The following is a 16,978-nucleotide window of genomic DNA, read 5'->3' as shown; positions in this document are numbered from 1 at the left end:
TAAAAGCAGATGAAGGAACAGAGTTGTGGCAAAGTTTGTGGCACTTTGACAGTGATTGAATACTTCTGTAAAGTGTGACGTGTCAAATGTACTTTCTTCCAGTCCAGTTTCGTATTGGTATCTGAGAAGAAATTTTCACCAGTGGAGTCTTTTTTCATTTGAGCAAAATATTTGGAAAGTCGTCGCCCCTGATTGTGTGTTGTGAAACTCATTTGTGAAATCAGTTGATCAGTAATGTTAATTACTACAGAATACAGTGATAGATGAGTTTTGGAGATAATTTATTAATAATCACCACTTATTTTTTGAAGTTAAGCTTATTTTTGGTCTTCCTGCTTTCTTTGTGCATTTGCTTTCCTTTAACATTTGTAATAACCTTACAAGGACAGATTTGCTTTCTTTAGAATCTCTTGCTAGAGCTGATGATACACTTTGTGTATAGATTATTTTAATAAATGTTTTTCATGTGCTGCCTATGCTCAACTTAGTCATGCAGCTATCATTTATGTTATTTCTGTTTCAGTGAACAATCTTATGAGTGGAATTACTTTCTCATATCAAAATGATTACATCTTGTGTTTTTCTTTATTAAAAAAAAAAAAAATACATCACTTTAGTTGAAGAGCAGTCTGTTAGTTACCTAATACTTATCTCTGCTTATGTCTTAATTGGTGGGAAACTTCCACTTGTGAATGAGAGGATTTTTAGGGGAAAAAAGGTGCATTTGCATTGTGGAAGTGATATAACACTGTATACAACTTAAATGAAGACATCTAGAGCTGTTTTCAGAGAAAGAGCTTGGTCAGTACCTGGGCATACAGCTTTCTGTTCCTCTATGTGACCAGTGTACATACATACTTCGGGCTGATTTGTAATTTTAGTGACTTCAGCTCAAATAGCAAGCGTTCCTCAAAGCACAACTCATGAATTACATGTTGTCGTTTGTGGTGTTGGTGCAATTCTTTGCTCACTCTCAGTATTCTTGTTTCCTTTTGTTTTTAAGGATCAGTTCGATAACTTAGACAAGCATACTCAGTGGGGCATTGACTTCTTGGAGAAATATGCAAAATTTGTAAAAGAAAGAATAGAAATTGAGCAAAACTATGCAAAGCAACTGAGGTAAGTTTATTGTTGTTGTTATTATTATTATTCTTTTTAAAAGGGTCTTACCAGTTACTTAAAATCAGATTATGGGCAACTGTGTAATTTCATGATTAAAGAGTATTTTTTTATTTTTTTTATTTTATTTTTTTCATTTAAAGAGTGAATTAAATCATTAATTCTTTTTATGACAGACAGGATTTTCTTTAGCAACCTAAAACAAAATTATTTTTGGGTGTGTGCTTGTTTCCTTGTTTGTTTTCCCCTCTGTTCTCCTACCCCTCCCACCTACCCTTTGCATCTACATTTTCTTTGTTCAACCAGCTTCAAGCCTCTACTACTAATTAATTTCTTATGTCGAATTGGCAAGAGCTTCACTATGTTTTGTTTAGAAATCTGATTGAAATCATTGAGAAAACTTCAGAAAGCAGCAGATCTTAATGTCCTTAAAAGATGACCTTTCCATAGCGAGTCATCCCTTTTGATTCAGACCCTTTCTTATCTCTCTTGTTCACTTTGTGTTGTTGCCAAATGAAATGTAATGTAGGTGTAACTGGAGTTTCCCCTCCTAGAGAAGGAGATCATACAAAAAGTGTAGTAGCAATTAAATGGCCCAAAGTGCCAGAATAAAGTGGGATTTTTTTTTTTTTTTTTTTAAAACCAAAAGACACGTGATACTTGAAGAGCAAGATTTACATTAAGATACTACTATGAAATTGGCTTTAACTGTTATCCTGGTGTTCCTCTGGGGACTCAGGGGAAGCTGTTGCCAGGCCCTTGACAAATGAAAGCTATACAGCAGCTTCTCTTTGGTGGTGTCTTTGATTATCTCATCATTGGCAAACTAGATTGTCACTAGATACCGAGCTGAGGAATCCTTCCTCATAATCACATTTCAGAGGTTTACAGCTGAGAGGGTGATGTTGTCTTCTGTTTGATTTCTGTATTAGTTTCTTTTGACCCAGTAGTGTATATTCACCAAACATAATATCCTCTTACTTTACTGAAGGAATTTTTTTCCTGAAGGAAATAAATACCACTTTTCCAAAGCTGACATAGAAGAACTTCAGGAGGTAAAGGAAAGTTTGAAGCATGCACAGCACTAATTCACAGTCTAGTTTTGATCTGTTTTGAGTTGTCTGTTTAAAAATGGAAATGTTTTATTTGCATGAGCCTACTCAGTTTCCTTAAATATTATGGAGATGTTGCTTTGCTTTGTTCTATTTGAAAGTTCATTTTCCACAGGTAGCGAGATGATATTAGTATTCCAGGATATGATTAAAAATGAGAAATGTATTCTGTGTAGCGTTTAATATTTTGAGTGAAACTTTTGATTTTTCTCAAAGCACTTTTGCAAAGCAAGTTATGTCAAGTACTCGTTCTGTCAGATGGCTGGGCTGCTTGTGTATGTGCAGTAAGTATGACAGCTTTGCAAAACACTGGTCTTGCTGCACACTTGTACAGTGCATGCACGCACTTCCTGCCTGCTGCCCACGAAGATCTGGACAGCGCACACATGAGAAGGTGACTGATTTTCTGCCAGGAGACTGGTTCACTAATCCGCTATTAGGTGTTCTTTCCTTGCTTTTCCGTAGGGGAGAACTGATGGTTAGTTGTGAGTTGTCATGTGATAGCGCCGTGTTTTCAACTGTCTTTTCTCTTGAGGACACTCACTGATGTTAACTGTAAAAGGAAGCAGTCATAAGGCCCTGTGGGAGATTGAGATCCATGAAGTTTTCATCTCCAGGACAGTTATTCATCCTGCAGATTGTTTCTTAGAAGTTCTGAGAGAGAAGATCATAGGGTTAGACTGTGGTTCTGGTGAATTTTAATGCTAGCAGCGTGGGGCCTGTAACCTGGATATTAATAGGGCCTGGATGCCTACCTGTGTGACCTGGTGTAGGGAACCTGCTTTGGCAAGGGGGTTGGTCTCGATGATCTCTAGAGGTCCCTTCCAACCCCTACAATTCTGTGATTCTGTGAATATCTCTGATAGCAATTTCTTGGTTTTATCTTCATTTTTTTTTCTCTTGTAATGGATTACAACCTGACAAACACACTGCTGAGAATCTCTGTATAATGAACTCTGATACTTACTATGCCCTTACATAGCATGTACATAAACAGTATAGAAAGTGTTCAGCTCTTGGTAGTTCTTTGACTGTACTTGTACTTGGGTGGGACCTTGAAAGAAAATTAAAGGTTCAACAGGAGATATAGAGCTTCAGTGCTAGAAATGTATAGATTTTCTTTGTGCGTGTTTTTTGTTTGTTTTTCTGGTGGGCCGTATTATTGTTGGTTGGCTCTTATTCTCATAGACTTAAACCAAGGATGTAAACTTGAGTTACTTTTTCATAAGAGTTTTCACAAATCAGAATCTATGTCCTGGCAGAAACTCACACTCACATAGTGTATGCCTTTGCCTAAGGTATTTTTTTGTATTCCATCACAGCTTAGTGATGTTTCTGGGTGGCAACAGCTATTCCAAATCTTTAAGGAGATGGCAAGCACGTAGAGCATATGAAGAGGTGTTTGAACTCACTACATTGATGTTGAAACTGATGGTTTATGGTTGCTGGGTAGTTGCAGAAATGATAATTTGTGAACTAGGAACAGTATTTGGGACAGAGTTCTCACAAGTTATTTATTGTTGCTGTCTGATACACAACTGTTGATGTCAAGGAAAAAAAAAAAGAAAAACTGTCGCCTTTCAAGAAGTGTGGATGGAAAAGAAAAACTGTGAAGTTTGTTTTATATTTGAAATATTCTTTGTTCTGAATAAAGCAACCATAAATTCTTTTTTAATCTCAACTTAAAGGAAGTATCTTGAGTTTTGTGTTGCTTTGTTCTCAATTAACATACTGTGTTGACATAAGGAATGTGGAGTTTATTATAGGCTGTTACTGATTTACAGAGATGAGAATTTGGGCAAACATAGAAGACACGTAGATTCATAGATTTAACTTTGATTATACAGCTGCTTTATTCGTTCCTACTTTATTACAGGGAAAAAAAGATGTAGTATTTGCCTAATTACTGGGCACCGGGCTGGCTTCTGTAATTGAATTCTCAGATGCTGCTTTTGATCAGCATTATTGCTGAAAGGGGGTGAGGCGAAATTGCATTTTGTTTACTTCCAGATTATCACATGGAAAAGACTTCTGAGGGTTTATACCCCTTTTGGTTCTGCCTGAAGCATTCCATCACTCAATAAGATGTAGGAGTTCCATATTTTTTAACATTTGGTAACAGCGGTAATAGAGTAGTAGTAGAGCTCTATGCAGAATAAGGTTTCTGAATTTGGTCAACTTTTCTTTATTGCTAGTTTAAGTAAATAGTGTTGGTTGTTCTTGAACTACTGAAGTGTTTCTCTTTAAAATTGTAATCTTCCTAATTGGTTTGAGCAAATGTATTTTTCATGGGCTTTGTTATTTCCTTCTGCACACCAGTAAGTGGCTGTTTTTCTAAATAAGATATCGGTGTATGCACACATCTAGTCAAGTTGAAAATGAGTTCCTGTACTTCTGTATGTGGAATCTTGGGGTGTGATTTTAAAATGTGTATAAGCTCAAACATGAATTTGGTGACACAAATTATCACTGTATGTGTTTGTTTCTCAGATATTTTTTGATTGAAACTGAGAAATTAGGTTGATGATGATCTAAATATGGATGTGGTAGGTTTTTTCTTAATGATTCCAAGGATACTCAGCTTTGAAAACTCTAATTCTTATTTAGCTGAAAGCTTTTTCTGGTGAGATGATGTTACTAAATCGAATTCACTGTCGTTACTTTAACCCAGTCTGTATGTTGATGTGCACTCAAAGAAACCTATTTGAAATTATGCCTTACATGTAGATGTGAAATGCCTTTAAGTTCTTACTACAGTTTAAAATTCATTTCTGAAGAAACAATTGTAAGTTTGCTCCCAGTCACTTGTAGGATGATGTAGGCACTGCAGAAGTTTAATAGGAACAGATGTCGCAGAAGTTACCGTGGCACAGATTCTGCCCCGCTGATGCTGCTGCACCCATTCTTTACACTGTGGTATTTGAGTGAATAAATCTGCGTTTTGAGTTCATTAGCATGTTTCTGTATAAATGTGCAACTGTGGACATCTTATGTACATGCCTATAAATAACGTAAATGCATTAATTAGGTGCTTTTTGAAACTTCAGAATGCATGATTTAAAATGAGTAATACAGTCCAGGCTGCTTTCTCAGTGGTGTTAACATGAGACCAACTTATACTGAGAAGAGAGATTTGATAAAGTCACAGGACCTGCAAAACTGAATGTTGTGCTTTATGAAATGTACTTCCACATGCGTGTAATTCAGGATGTGATAGAATTCTAGATTTTATTTCCACAGTATTAAAGTGTCATCCCTCTGCACTTCTCTGAAGAAACACAGAGCAGTTTATCCAGTTCAGTTGTTTGGTTCAGTTCTCTTTTGCCTTGTTTTTCTTCTGAACCTGACAGTACTGTTGCTCAAATGTGTTACTTGTTGAGTCTGGGTGTTGATGTGCTCAGGATAGCTTATCAGAGGCTGCCTGCTGGTCATTTTTGATCACTGCTAAAAGTGGGATTTATACTTGTGAGCAAGGAACAAAGTTATTCATATTCTAATGGTAGGTCTTTGGTTTTTTTGTACAATTGTAGTAGAATTAAACAGGACAACTTAGCAGAGTGACAAGAATTAGTTGGTGAAGTAAGCACTTGATTTCTTTTTAAACTCTTCTCTAATTTATCAGCCAGTGCATATATATGCATATGTATTACTCAATGTATTTTATATGTGCAGATACATATACAATCTGTGTGGTTGGGGGATAAGTACAAATCTGACTGGGAGTTGGGGATACATTGTTTGTGGTTTCTCCTGCTCCAAATAGGCTTTGCAGGGACTCCCCTTAGTTTAAGCTGAAACACTGTCAGTCCAGCTGACCTAGTAAGAACGTGTTTATGTGAGTCTGCTAATTTGGGGCAGGAATGGTCTTTAAAGAAATCAGGTGAGTTAATGGTCTTGTTCTCTTGTGTAAGAATCTTGAAACAGGCAAACTAGATTTCTTCCCAGTGAATCTGAATTGTGGGAAGTGAACCCGTTCGGTAAATACTGGTGGGTGTTTAATTGAGGGAAATTGGCTAGAACTGGACTGCACTAAAACCTCCAGAAACTGGTAGTGTGAGTGCTGAGCCCTTGGTGCTATTGTTTTATCTCCTTAAAGATGTAAACTACTCTTAATTGCTGCTGTAGACATATGTAAGGTTCCCATGGTTTGGAGAAACTGGTTCAGAGCCATACTTGGATCCTGAGAAACAGACCTATGTTTAGGCAAAGATAAGATCTTTCTAAATGTTGATACTCACTTGTAAATGAAACAAAAACAAACAAAACCCATTTATGCTTCATTGTTCATGTGAACACTACTTTTTCCTTTAGCTAGAAATTTTGCATTTGCTAGCCACTTTTTATTTATTGACTTTGGTTGTTGTACTTTGTATTGTTTATTGGACCTTGAAGCCCTTCTCTTTTGCAGCTTTAAATTCTGTTTGTGGTGGTGGATTTTTTTATTTTTTGCTTTTGAAAGTGGCTTACTTTCTCTTTTGTAACACCCCTGAAAATCTTCCCTTGAAAAGACTTGCATGGTTGCTTAGCTACAGCATTGTGTGCTTGAGATGCAGTTCACCTTCTGAATATTAATAAGGTGAATTTCAGGAGTTTGCCAGTCATTAATAAGCTCTGAGTAGCAATGCAGAGGTGTAAAGGAAAGTGAAACATGGGAAAGCTGCTTAGCTAAGAAGATAATTAGATGGCTGGGTTTTTTTTAATCTGTTGAATTTTACAATCCTTTTATTCCTTACCAAGTTGAATTTAACAACAGGCAGTAGATTCTGATGATAGTGAAGAACAATTCTTGTTTTGATTTTAGTGAGAAAAGTGTTACATAATTTGTAGATGCATTTTTAAAAGTCAGTGCTTATTCTTAATGTACAAATGGATGTGTAAATGTGCTGATCTTACAGTATTCTTTCTGGCTGTAGACTGAGTGTATGGAAAGAGACAAAGGATACGAGCCTGCTATTTCCACTGACTCCCAGCTCATATTTTGTTATATGCTTCATGACTGAACGTGGTCTCTCACTGCTTATACCTTAGAGATGCAGGACTTCCAAATAACCTGATGGGAAATTGCAGAAGGTTATTTTAGATGAAGGCAGGACTAGCACTCATGTTCTAATGATGAGATGGTTCATAGCGATGAAATGACAGGCAGCCAGTGGGAATGGGATACAAAACATACATGCAAGATTTTGTTTCATACAATATTTTGTAGCATTGGAGATGCTGTTTGCTTTTTATCAGAGAATTGCAGAGGTTGGAAGAAACCTCTGGAGATCATCTAATCCAGCCCTTCTGTGTGGCTGCTTCCGAGGGAAGGTATTTTGCTTTAGATTAGATTAGTAATGGATTTAGGCTACTAACTAGGAATTAGTCTTAAGATGTGAAAGGACAGATGATTCAATTATTACTGGACAGACAGCTGGAAAAGTTATATTTAATGGCCATTTAAAATACAGCTGATATAGCAGCTCTAAGAGGTGATATTTCATACCTGATTTCTTTCTTGGATGGATGTGTAAAATAGTTAATTACACAATATTGTCCTTCTGCACAAAACAGAAGTTTGAACGAAGCGTATTTCATACCGATTAAAAAACCAGAGCCATTATTTGCATAATCCAGATTAATTGTCCAGGAACATACTTTGAAAATGCTTCCTTGACTGACTCAAAGTGGACTTTCTGCTTCTTGAACTTTTTTTTTTTTAATGGAAGGTATGATTTTATCAGAGATGTCTGGTAAAAATTGTCAGCATTCTGTTGCTTCTGTTTATGGGTTGTAAAGCAAATAATTGGCATGCCTTATTTTATGGGAAGCTAATTCTCACTTTAAAAATACGATGTGGTTAATTTAAAGGAGAGAGATTCGTAATGGGCAGTCTGTTCTACAGTTTGAACCTTAGTAGCTGGATTTTAATGATCTGGTTCTTATGTTTGGAAAATATGGGAAATTTTGTGAGGGTGGACGTTGGTCTTTATGCACTGGTCTGTTTAATTAGAGAAAGATTGAGTGAAATTGTGGTTAAAACCACTGATCTGAATGTACACTCAAAACTTAATTCAGGCATGGAGAAAACCTCCATGGGTATTGTGTACAGTGTCCAGTATGTCTGTGATTAAACAGTGACCATGTATTTGCTTTTTTCTAATTTGTTTGAATTTGTTGTTTTACACGTTCATATGAAAAGCCTGTTAAATAAAGAACACTTTATGTCTAGTCTCTGTGGACTAAAGGTTTTAAAATGCTTATAAATGCATCGTTTGAGGTCCAAGTTACTTAAGACATTGGAAACACTGTAGACTTCTGCCTTGTGTTAGATTAAGGGACCCTTAGATTCAAAAATGAGGTAATTGAAAATAAATTATTTGTTCATGCACCTTGCTATGTGTTCGTCTTGTCAAAACACACTCTAAAATAACATCCTTTTTTTCTTCTTCCTTAATAGAAATCTGGTTAAGAAGTACTGTCCTAAACGTTCATCCAAAGATGAGGAACCCAGGTAAAAATGTGCACTTAAAGTTGTGCGTATAAGAAATAAGGGCTGCAGTGTATTTTGTCCATTTTTTTAATTTCTGTTTCTTCTAAGATAAAATACTTAAATGTGTAAGACAACAAAAGCTGCTTGGCTTCTCAGTTCTGATGTAATACTTAACCATGGCACATTACATTTGTTTCTGTAGTATTTTAAAATAGTAAACATGGCAGGTTTTACTTGCTGTGTTCCAAAATAATCTTCGTCTCACAGAAAGTTTGAAAGCAGAACTTTGTTCTGTTGGGTTTTTGCTGTTGTTTGTTGGTTTGTTTTTTTAATAGAAGAGCAGCGGTTTACCACTGGGCTGTGATTTTTCTTAGCATAGTAGACTTTCCTGCAGCATAGTTAGGTGTTCAGATCTGAGACTTGGGTGTAAACCAAAGTGCCTTGACCTTGGCAAGAAGCACTTATGCCTCTTAAGCTTGCTGTCTTTCTCTGACTCTAGAGACAAAATAAGTCTGAACGATAAATAATCATAAAGTTGTTCAGCATAAACTGCTCCTCTACAGCTATACAAAGAGAGGAGCTTGTTCTGTGGTCCCTTTACCTTTTTTATTTAGAGAAGTGTAATACATTGTTTCCTTCAGAGATAAACACGAATGAAAGAATGTGGGCTGAGGTTCAGATTGTGACCAGAGCACATGCTGTGCACAGAATTCCTGGAAATCCACACTAGGGTTTCCTTTATCTCTTTTGGCTCTATGTAAAGACCTGGGCTGCAGGGAACAGGAATTCTAGTTCTAGGATGGCATTTAAACTGTACAAAGCCAGGCCTATGGAGATGGCGGTATTCCACAGTTAAAGAGAGAAAGATGTATATTTTAATGTGGTGCCTGTTTTTTTTCTTTCTTCCCTTCCGCACACACTTTCTACCCTTTGCCCCTCCTCTTCCCCCCTTTTTAGTGCCAGCCATAGTGGCACCTTACTTCCAGCCAAGAGGTGGGCAGGCATACAGGCAGCTGTCTTCAGAGCTGGTAGAGCTTGTTCTGTAGATCATCCATCGGGATGCATATGAGTGGTATGATTGGCATGTTCCACCCTCAAGACTACCAAGTACGTCATCTCTGCAACAAGTTCAGCCTCCAAGCCTAGGGACGTATGTATCCGTTCCCAAGCTCAGGCCTCTCAGTTGGCAGCTTAGGAGATACCACTATACTACAGGGCTTTCCAGGTAGTATTCTTCTTCTTTCTTTTCCATCCACAAAAATCTATATTATAAAATGTATTTGAAGAGACGTTGCAACAAGTAGTACGTGCTAGGCTCAATGTAGGCTTTCCCTACTTTCATTTGTTGTAATTCAATCAGCATTAAAACAAGGTTTATTGTAAAATATATCTGATATCTTTTTAATTAGGAGCACAAACGATGTTAAAGGAAATCTATTTAAAAAAAGAAGCAAACACAAAACTGTCTCACTTCTTGCATTTGTCTGTTTGTGTGTGTGTTCTCTCTGCCAGGTTTACTTCATGTATTGCCTTTTTTAACATCCTTAACGAGCTGAATGACTATGCAGGACAGCGCGAAGTAGTTGCAGAAGAAATGGGACACAGAGTCTATGGAGAATTAATGAGATACTCACATGATCTAAAAACTGAGAGAAAAATGGTAATTTCTATATCTTGATTTTTATAATGGGATATGAAATCAGATGTGCCTCTGAATGAACTGATGCATTTCTTTACCCCATTTCATGAACTTGGCAGTAAGTAGGTTTTGTAATGCATTTATAGAGTATGTGTTTAAAGCTGTTGTGGTATTGTTATGTACTGTTAACAGTTACTAAAACCTGAGGATGAAGATTTTGGGAGACTGCTTACTGGTAGCTTTTTTGCCAATCTAATTTTTTTAATGTGGCACTATTCTTGCATGAAGTAATGTCTTCAGAAGGGTAGGGTACTGGTAATGTGCTAGAAGCGTGTATCATAGTGTGTCAACAGAGCACAAACTAGGTAATGGTGATAGTACTGAATATATGTAAATCAAACTTATTTGTGGCAATTTTAGCATCTTCAGGAAGGACGAAAGGCTCAACAATATCTGGACATGTGCTGGAAACAGATGGATAATGTGAGTTTGTGTTTTGTTGATTATTAATTAGGAAAAAAGCCTATCTGTAAATGGAACTGTTAAAATCTTCCTTGCTTAGAATTTAATGTTTAGCTATATTATTGAATCGCCAAATCAGATTTAGCAACACTGAAAATACATTCCAATGTGTTTGTAATTCACTGCTGAAAAGAAAATAAAAAATCTCTTGTAAACAGCCAGTGTGCATACAGAAAGCCTTGGTGTTTATTCAGAGTAAAGGAATCTGGTTAAACCGTGGGTACAGGCTTGAGTGGCTTCTCATTCAGTTAGAGAGTAATTAGTAGGGATGATTTATTTCTATGAAGGTGAAATCTTAAGTATTTGACTTGAGTTTGTAGTCTGCTGCTGTTACCCTCTCAGGAGGCAGGATTATACTTTTACAGAGAAATGCAGAAAGTTTATTTCTCAAGAATAAATTATAGACATTGCTTTTAAGGATTAAAAAATGCAAAACGGTGTGTTCACAATGTATTCCAATACTTTGCTCTTTCTGTGTCTTTGAAATTTATTATCTTTGATCTAGATTGTTGTGAAGTAAAACTGGAAAAGTGAATTTCTATTTCGTTGTTGTGAACTCAGATGATTGATGTCTTGGTTCAGAGTCAAGTCAAAGAGTTCTAATTGATGGTCAGATGATCAGAGTAGAAGCAGATGTGGTAGTTCAAGATGGTGTTACCTTTCAGACAGATAATCCCCAGTGTTCACCAGAAACAATCAGTTGTCTTCTGTCTGCTGTATTTTTGAGTGCAGAGTGAGTCCTTTGAAAGGGACACATTAACCTCCGTTGCCTGACTCTTCTCTAAAGCAGAAGAGTAGTACTCACAGTCTGTTTGTTACCTGTTCCTCTCCAGAGTTACTAACTTCCCAGGCTGCAACGGTTTTTCCTACAAGTTATCTTGAAAGCAGACAGAATTATTGAATGTCAGATATACTAAATAATGTTAACAGTGCATTTACTTAAATAAAGCTATTTAGGGAATTGAAGGTCTTAAAGGGAAGCTTTGATATTTAAAGTTCAGAGTTGCTTTAAAAATTAAAACGGGATAGTAGCTGAAGCAGTAAGTTTGTGGCTTTTGTAGAGTAAAAAGAAATTTGAGAGAGAATGCAGAGAGGCAGAGAAGGCGCAGCAAAGCTACGAAAGACTGGACAATGACACTAATGCGACAAAGGCTGATGTTGAAAAGGTAAGAGCAGTGCCACGTTTGTCTTCTACTCTCCCTTTATTATAAACAAATTATATTTTTAAAAATAAATAATAAAAATAAATTAAAATAAATTATTTATATATATATATTTATATATATTTATAATATATAATATAATATAATATATAATATAATATTTATATATATATTTATTTATTGTTTATATGGAACAACATCCTTCAAAATTATGTATAAGACATGCTTGCTTATTGCGTGCAAAATGAAAGGGTAAAATGTACATGGAGTCTGCTTCATCATCCTTGAGATGATGCTGAGTCAGTTTTCTTCCTTCAGTTGGCAAACTCACTGGTCTTTGGTATTTTATAGTATGTATGTAGTCTAGTTCAGTCTCTTTTATGTTTTTTGCATATGTATTTAAGCAGTGTGGCTGAGGGAGCTTAAATAACCACTACTCTCTCTCTGTGTAACAAATTAGGTCTCTTGGCTGTCTGTATAAATTAAGGCTCACATTCCTTGTACTGTAAGTTTTGATGATGATTTTGATTAGTGTTTAGTGGCAAAATAAATTATAATACTGCTGTGTACCACTGAAAAGCTCAAGACATGTTTGAACCAATAACACTTTCTTACTAGGCTAAGCAACAGTTAAACCTGCGTACACACATGGCTGATGAAAACAAAAATGAATATGCTGCACAACTACAGAATTTTAATGGTGAACAGCACAAACACTACTACATTGTCATTCCTCAGATTTACAAGGTAAAATAATTAATGAAGAAAGCATGACTGGTGTTCTTTAAAGGAGAAAGTAGAATTTAAAATGTCAAATTTCTTTCATTGTGCAATAGTAGATAATTTTATCAAGAAATTAACAATCTCATACAATCAACTTTTTTATTTTAAAAGAGTTTGTTTTCAGTAATTATGCTTACACTTGCACTGGAAATACTTTATTTTCTATGAAGGTTTTACATAAGACTCGAAGTATTAATGAAACAGAGCAATAAAATAAAAATTTTGGACATCTGTATGAAAGCAAATTCTAAAACAATCATTCTAGCAAAGTTTGATCACTAGTTCTCTATTTTTTTCATGCATTGACTTGTAGAGACATAGGACAGCACATAGCTAATGGTGACAGTGTGGTTTAATGTGTCTCATGTAGCAGGTTTATACTGGGTAGATCTGGAGGCAGAAGTGCTTTCCTGCACATCAGGTGGTCATTGCTTCAGCAATATTGCAAGCAATGCACAGAACTCCCTAAAATATCACAAATGCGTGGAGTGTGGAAATGGAAGTAAAAATGTTGACTTCATTTGAAGGTGTATCAATTTAAAAATGTTTGATATTTTCTTGGCTAATTAAGGAATCTTACAATATTTTAACTGGTAAGCAGTACTTAAGCAGATCTGGCATTAACACTGTTGGAATAATTGCAATGAAGTCCCTGGAGAAACTGTTTTGTTTTTGTAGCTCGGTCCAATTTTTCTAGTGTTGAAATGGCTTATGTTTTCTAGAAGTCTCCAGTAAAAGCAAAAAGGCCTGGTCCTACTTTCTCCTGGGACTGTGTTTTCTAAATTATTTCCTTGCAAGTGTTTAGTAACTTCATATGGGAGTGCCTGGAGAGATGTGTTTAGCAGGCCTAAGGTTGTTGCTTTGTTTCACTGATGAAATTAGACGCTAGAGATATCTGCCTTTGTTAGAATAGATACAGGAAAGATCCATCTTTTTAACCCATTTTGATAACCTGTTTATGTATTTATTGCCTATTGTTTCTTTCTCTTGTCACGTTAATTTACATGAAAGGTTCTAAGCTATTATTTTACTAGTATCTCTCTTTAATTTGTTCTTTTCTGTTGTGTTCCAGTAGACTTTATTTACAGATTTTCTATAATGGTAATCTTTTTTTCTTCATTTTCTTGCACATTCGTGAAGGAAATGGTTTGTATTTGAAAGAGAAAATTTAAATGGATACCTTTTAATTTTGATCGTAAAATGCTGAACCTTAGATATTTTTTGTTAACCATAGGTATTTATTGGAGAGAATAAAAATAAATGCAGAGTTAAAGAAGATGAGATTTCAGGTGGCTGTACTATTACCAGAGAGGTTGTTTGGAAGGAGAGAGTGAGGAGATGTAGAAATCAATAGAATTTCATCACTACAGTTCCCATTTTTGCCTGAAATTTTTTAAACTAAGTAGGAGGCTGTAGGCACTTTATACAGACTTTAAAAATAAGGAATACAAAGTTCAGTCCTCCAGACACCGTTTTATAAATTAAAAAATATAAACTCTTTAATTTCTGTTACGGGCATCTCAAATCTATGACAGTCTGACAGGACTTCCTTTTTTTAAAATTTAATTAGGTTCTGTTTTGTTAGGTAAATAGTAATACTGGGAAGGCACAGAAATTCCATACTACATTGTGGTGACCACAGTAACTGCATACATCAGGATCAGGAAAAAATGTCCATAAGTATTTATCTTTCTTTGTGCTTGCAGCAACTTCAAGAAATGGATGAAAGAAGGACTATCAAACTTAGTGAATGTTACAAAGGCTTTGCTGACTCTGAGCGCAAAGTTATTCCAATCATCTCTAAATGCTTAGAGGGGATGATCCTTGCAGCAAAATCAGTTGATGAACATAGAGTAAGTAGAATTGAGCTACTTAGGAAATGCATATTAGAAAGTGAACTGATGTGTGGAGAGTGGGAGAGAAGAGAAAAATTTCTTAATCCTGTACATTTTTATGTTTTCAATTATTTGCCATAAAAGCATTAGTCTAAATTATTCCAATATTGCTGATATTTGTTCTCTTCATGTTTTATTGTTTTACTTTGATCTGAAGATGTTTAACATCATATATGATTTTGGATGCATTGTTTTGCATACCCTGAAACATCCCAGAATACCAACATGGTTGGTGTCTTCTCTGGCACACAGCATTAAATTGGATAAAGTATAAAAAGATGGAGTCTAATTTGGGTGTAAACCATTGGCCTACCTTATATTCATGAGAACCTGTGGGGACTGTTTGCTGGCTTCTGAATAGCAGTGTATGTATGTTTTGATTTTTTGCCATTGGTAACACTGCTGAGAAATAGAGCATACTTTATCTTCAGTTCAGAGAATGCATTTTGTGTCCTCTCTGTTTTCCACCTGTGCATCTTTTCACTTAAAGGGAAAATTTCGGCTTTCTCTCTTCTTCTCTCTTGATAACTGCTTGATTTTCTTTTTAAACTCACTCATGTCCTGTTTAGGACTCCCAGCTAGTGATAGACTGCTTCAAATCTGGTTTTGAACCTCCTGGAGATTTTCCATTTGAAGACTACAGTCAGAATATTTACAGAACTATCTCTGATGGAACCATCAGTACACCAAAGCAGGAAGGAATGAGAATTGATTCAAAAACTACAGTGGGCAAGGCGAAAGGAAAGCTGTGGCTATTTGGAAAAAAGCCAAAGGTAACAATTCTAAAATTACTACTTGGAAAATTAAAATGTGAAGATTCAGAGTACATAGAAATAGCAATTATTTATTTTAAAAATACATTCTCCTTGTACTCCACTGTTTTTTGATGACGTACAGTTTGAGTAAGGTTGGATGTTGTCAGGTTTTTGTGGAAGGAAGTTTTGCGATTCTTCTAGTGATCTGTGTCCTGTGATGTTTTTTATCCGTTATCTGATGTTCTGCATAGGTTGGAATATATTAAATAAAAGTAGCTTCCAACTTCCCTAATTATTCTGAGTTCTTGTAAAGACTTTCTGTAATTGCATAGAAAAAGTGTTGATTTGAACGTAAAAATAAGCAAAACAAATCGAGAGGGTGTGTTTTATGCTTTGGAATCAGGCAGGCTTCAGATCTCTCTTCAATACTACTAAAAGCAACCTCCTTTAGAATGTCACATTTTATATATGTTTATCAATAGGAATAGTACATTGATGTTATTTTTTTTTAATTTAACATGCTAGTTTTGAAAATATTATAACTTATAATAATTCACTGATACAGCATACTGTTGAAGCTCCATACAGGTAAATATCCCAGAGGAGATGTAACTGTGAAAAAGGTAAAAATATGCCTATGCTCGAGAAAAAATTGAAAGCAGGTACAAATTTAAATTTTATGCTAGGATTTTAGCTAGTATTAGAACATATAAGTGAGTCTTTTAAATGATTCCCTCAGAGTTTGGTGAGATTGTTTTATTGTTCCAGATTGGTTTCTGCCACATTGTAGAAAGCTGTTCTTACAGCTCATGAGGGCTGGGATTTATTTTCCAGTTGATAGTATTCCAAGTAAGCAGATCTTTGCAGAAAAGGTTCAGCTGATTCCTTTTCTCCTCCTCAATATGTTTTGTGTAACTGCAGCTGTGTTAAAATGAAAACTGATTATTTACCTTTCATGCAGTATAATTAATGACTGATAGTAGTTTATCATTTCAACATATTACCATCTTTGTTGCATTTGGCTGCAGTCATGACTGCCAGTTTGGTAATAAGCCCTGCACGTGTGCTCACACACACACACACGTCCTCTTCCACAGACAGTAAAGCAGTGACGATCTAAATGTGCTTCTGGTCTGGATGTTTACTGTAGATACAAGATATTCCATAGCATGATGACAGCTGAAGAAAGCTGTCAGGACTCTTCCCCTACTCTTTTCTTCTTCACCGTTTGCGCACTTCATAGAGGTGACCACGAACGCTACATGCTATTTCCTATGGAATCACAGACACACAAATATGTATAAATTCTACATATTCTTCCTTAAGTACCTGGAATAAATGGAAGATTATGTTCATTTTTTGTTTTTGGGGGGGGTGGGGTGGGAGGGAGGGATTTATGAAAATAAATTAAAAAAAAAAAAAAAAAGCAGCTGGAAGGAAAATATACATCTATATAATATCTTTGGAATTGTATATATTTTATATAAACCGTATGTTATTTGTAATATTTCCTATAAG

At 35.7% G+C, this 16,978-nt stretch overlaps 2 protein-coding genes across 5 annotated transcripts in view; one reads left to right on the top strand and one right to left on the bottom strand.

Moving 5' to 3' along the window:
• FNBP1L (formin binding protein 1 like) overlaps positions 1 to 16,978 on the top strand; it is a 52,129-nt gene that overhangs the window by 23,699 nt on the left and 11,452 nt on the right. For all 3 annotated transcript variants that reach the window (XM_085231200.1, XM_085231199.1, XM_085231198.1), the window contains exons 2-9: positions 1,004 to 1,119; positions 8,671 to 8,724; positions 10,216 to 10,363; positions 10,763 to 10,825; positions 11,926 to 12,030; positions 12,646 to 12,774; positions 14,517 to 14,663; positions 15,275 to 15,478. In XM_085231200.1, coding sequence (XP_085087326.1) covers positions 1,004 to 1,119; positions 8,671 to 8,724; positions 10,216 to 10,363; positions 10,763 to 10,825; positions 11,926 to 12,030; positions 12,646 to 12,774; positions 14,517 to 14,663; positions 15,275 to 15,478 — 966 coding nt within the window. The remainder of the gene's footprint in view (positions 1 to 1,003; positions 1,120 to 8,670; positions 8,725 to 10,215; positions 10,364 to 10,762; positions 10,826 to 11,925; positions 12,031 to 12,645; positions 12,775 to 14,516; positions 14,664 to 15,274; positions 15,479 to 16,978) is intronic.
• The window catches only part of BCAR3 (BCAR3 adaptor protein, NSP family member), a 62,101-nt gene continuing 60,450 nt past the window's right edge, over positions 15,328 to 16,978 (bottom strand). For both annotated transcript variants that reach the window (XR_014885106.1, XM_085231188.1), the window contains exon 14: positions 15,328 to 16,381. The gene's annotated coding sequence lies outside the window, so the exon portion shown is untranslated. The remainder of the gene's footprint in view (positions 16,382 to 16,978) is intronic.

This window comes from Meleagris gallopavo, chromosome 10 (genome assembly GCF_905368555.1).
Source record: "Meleagris gallopavo chromosome 10, MGAL_WU_HG_1.1, whole genome shotgun sequence".
NCBI classification, from domain to species: Eukaryota; Metazoa; Chordata; class Aves; order Galliformes; family Phasianidae; genus Meleagris; species Meleagris gallopavo.
Note: the sequence above shows the minus strand (reverse complement) of the source record. Positions and strands in the feature narration are given on the sequence as shown.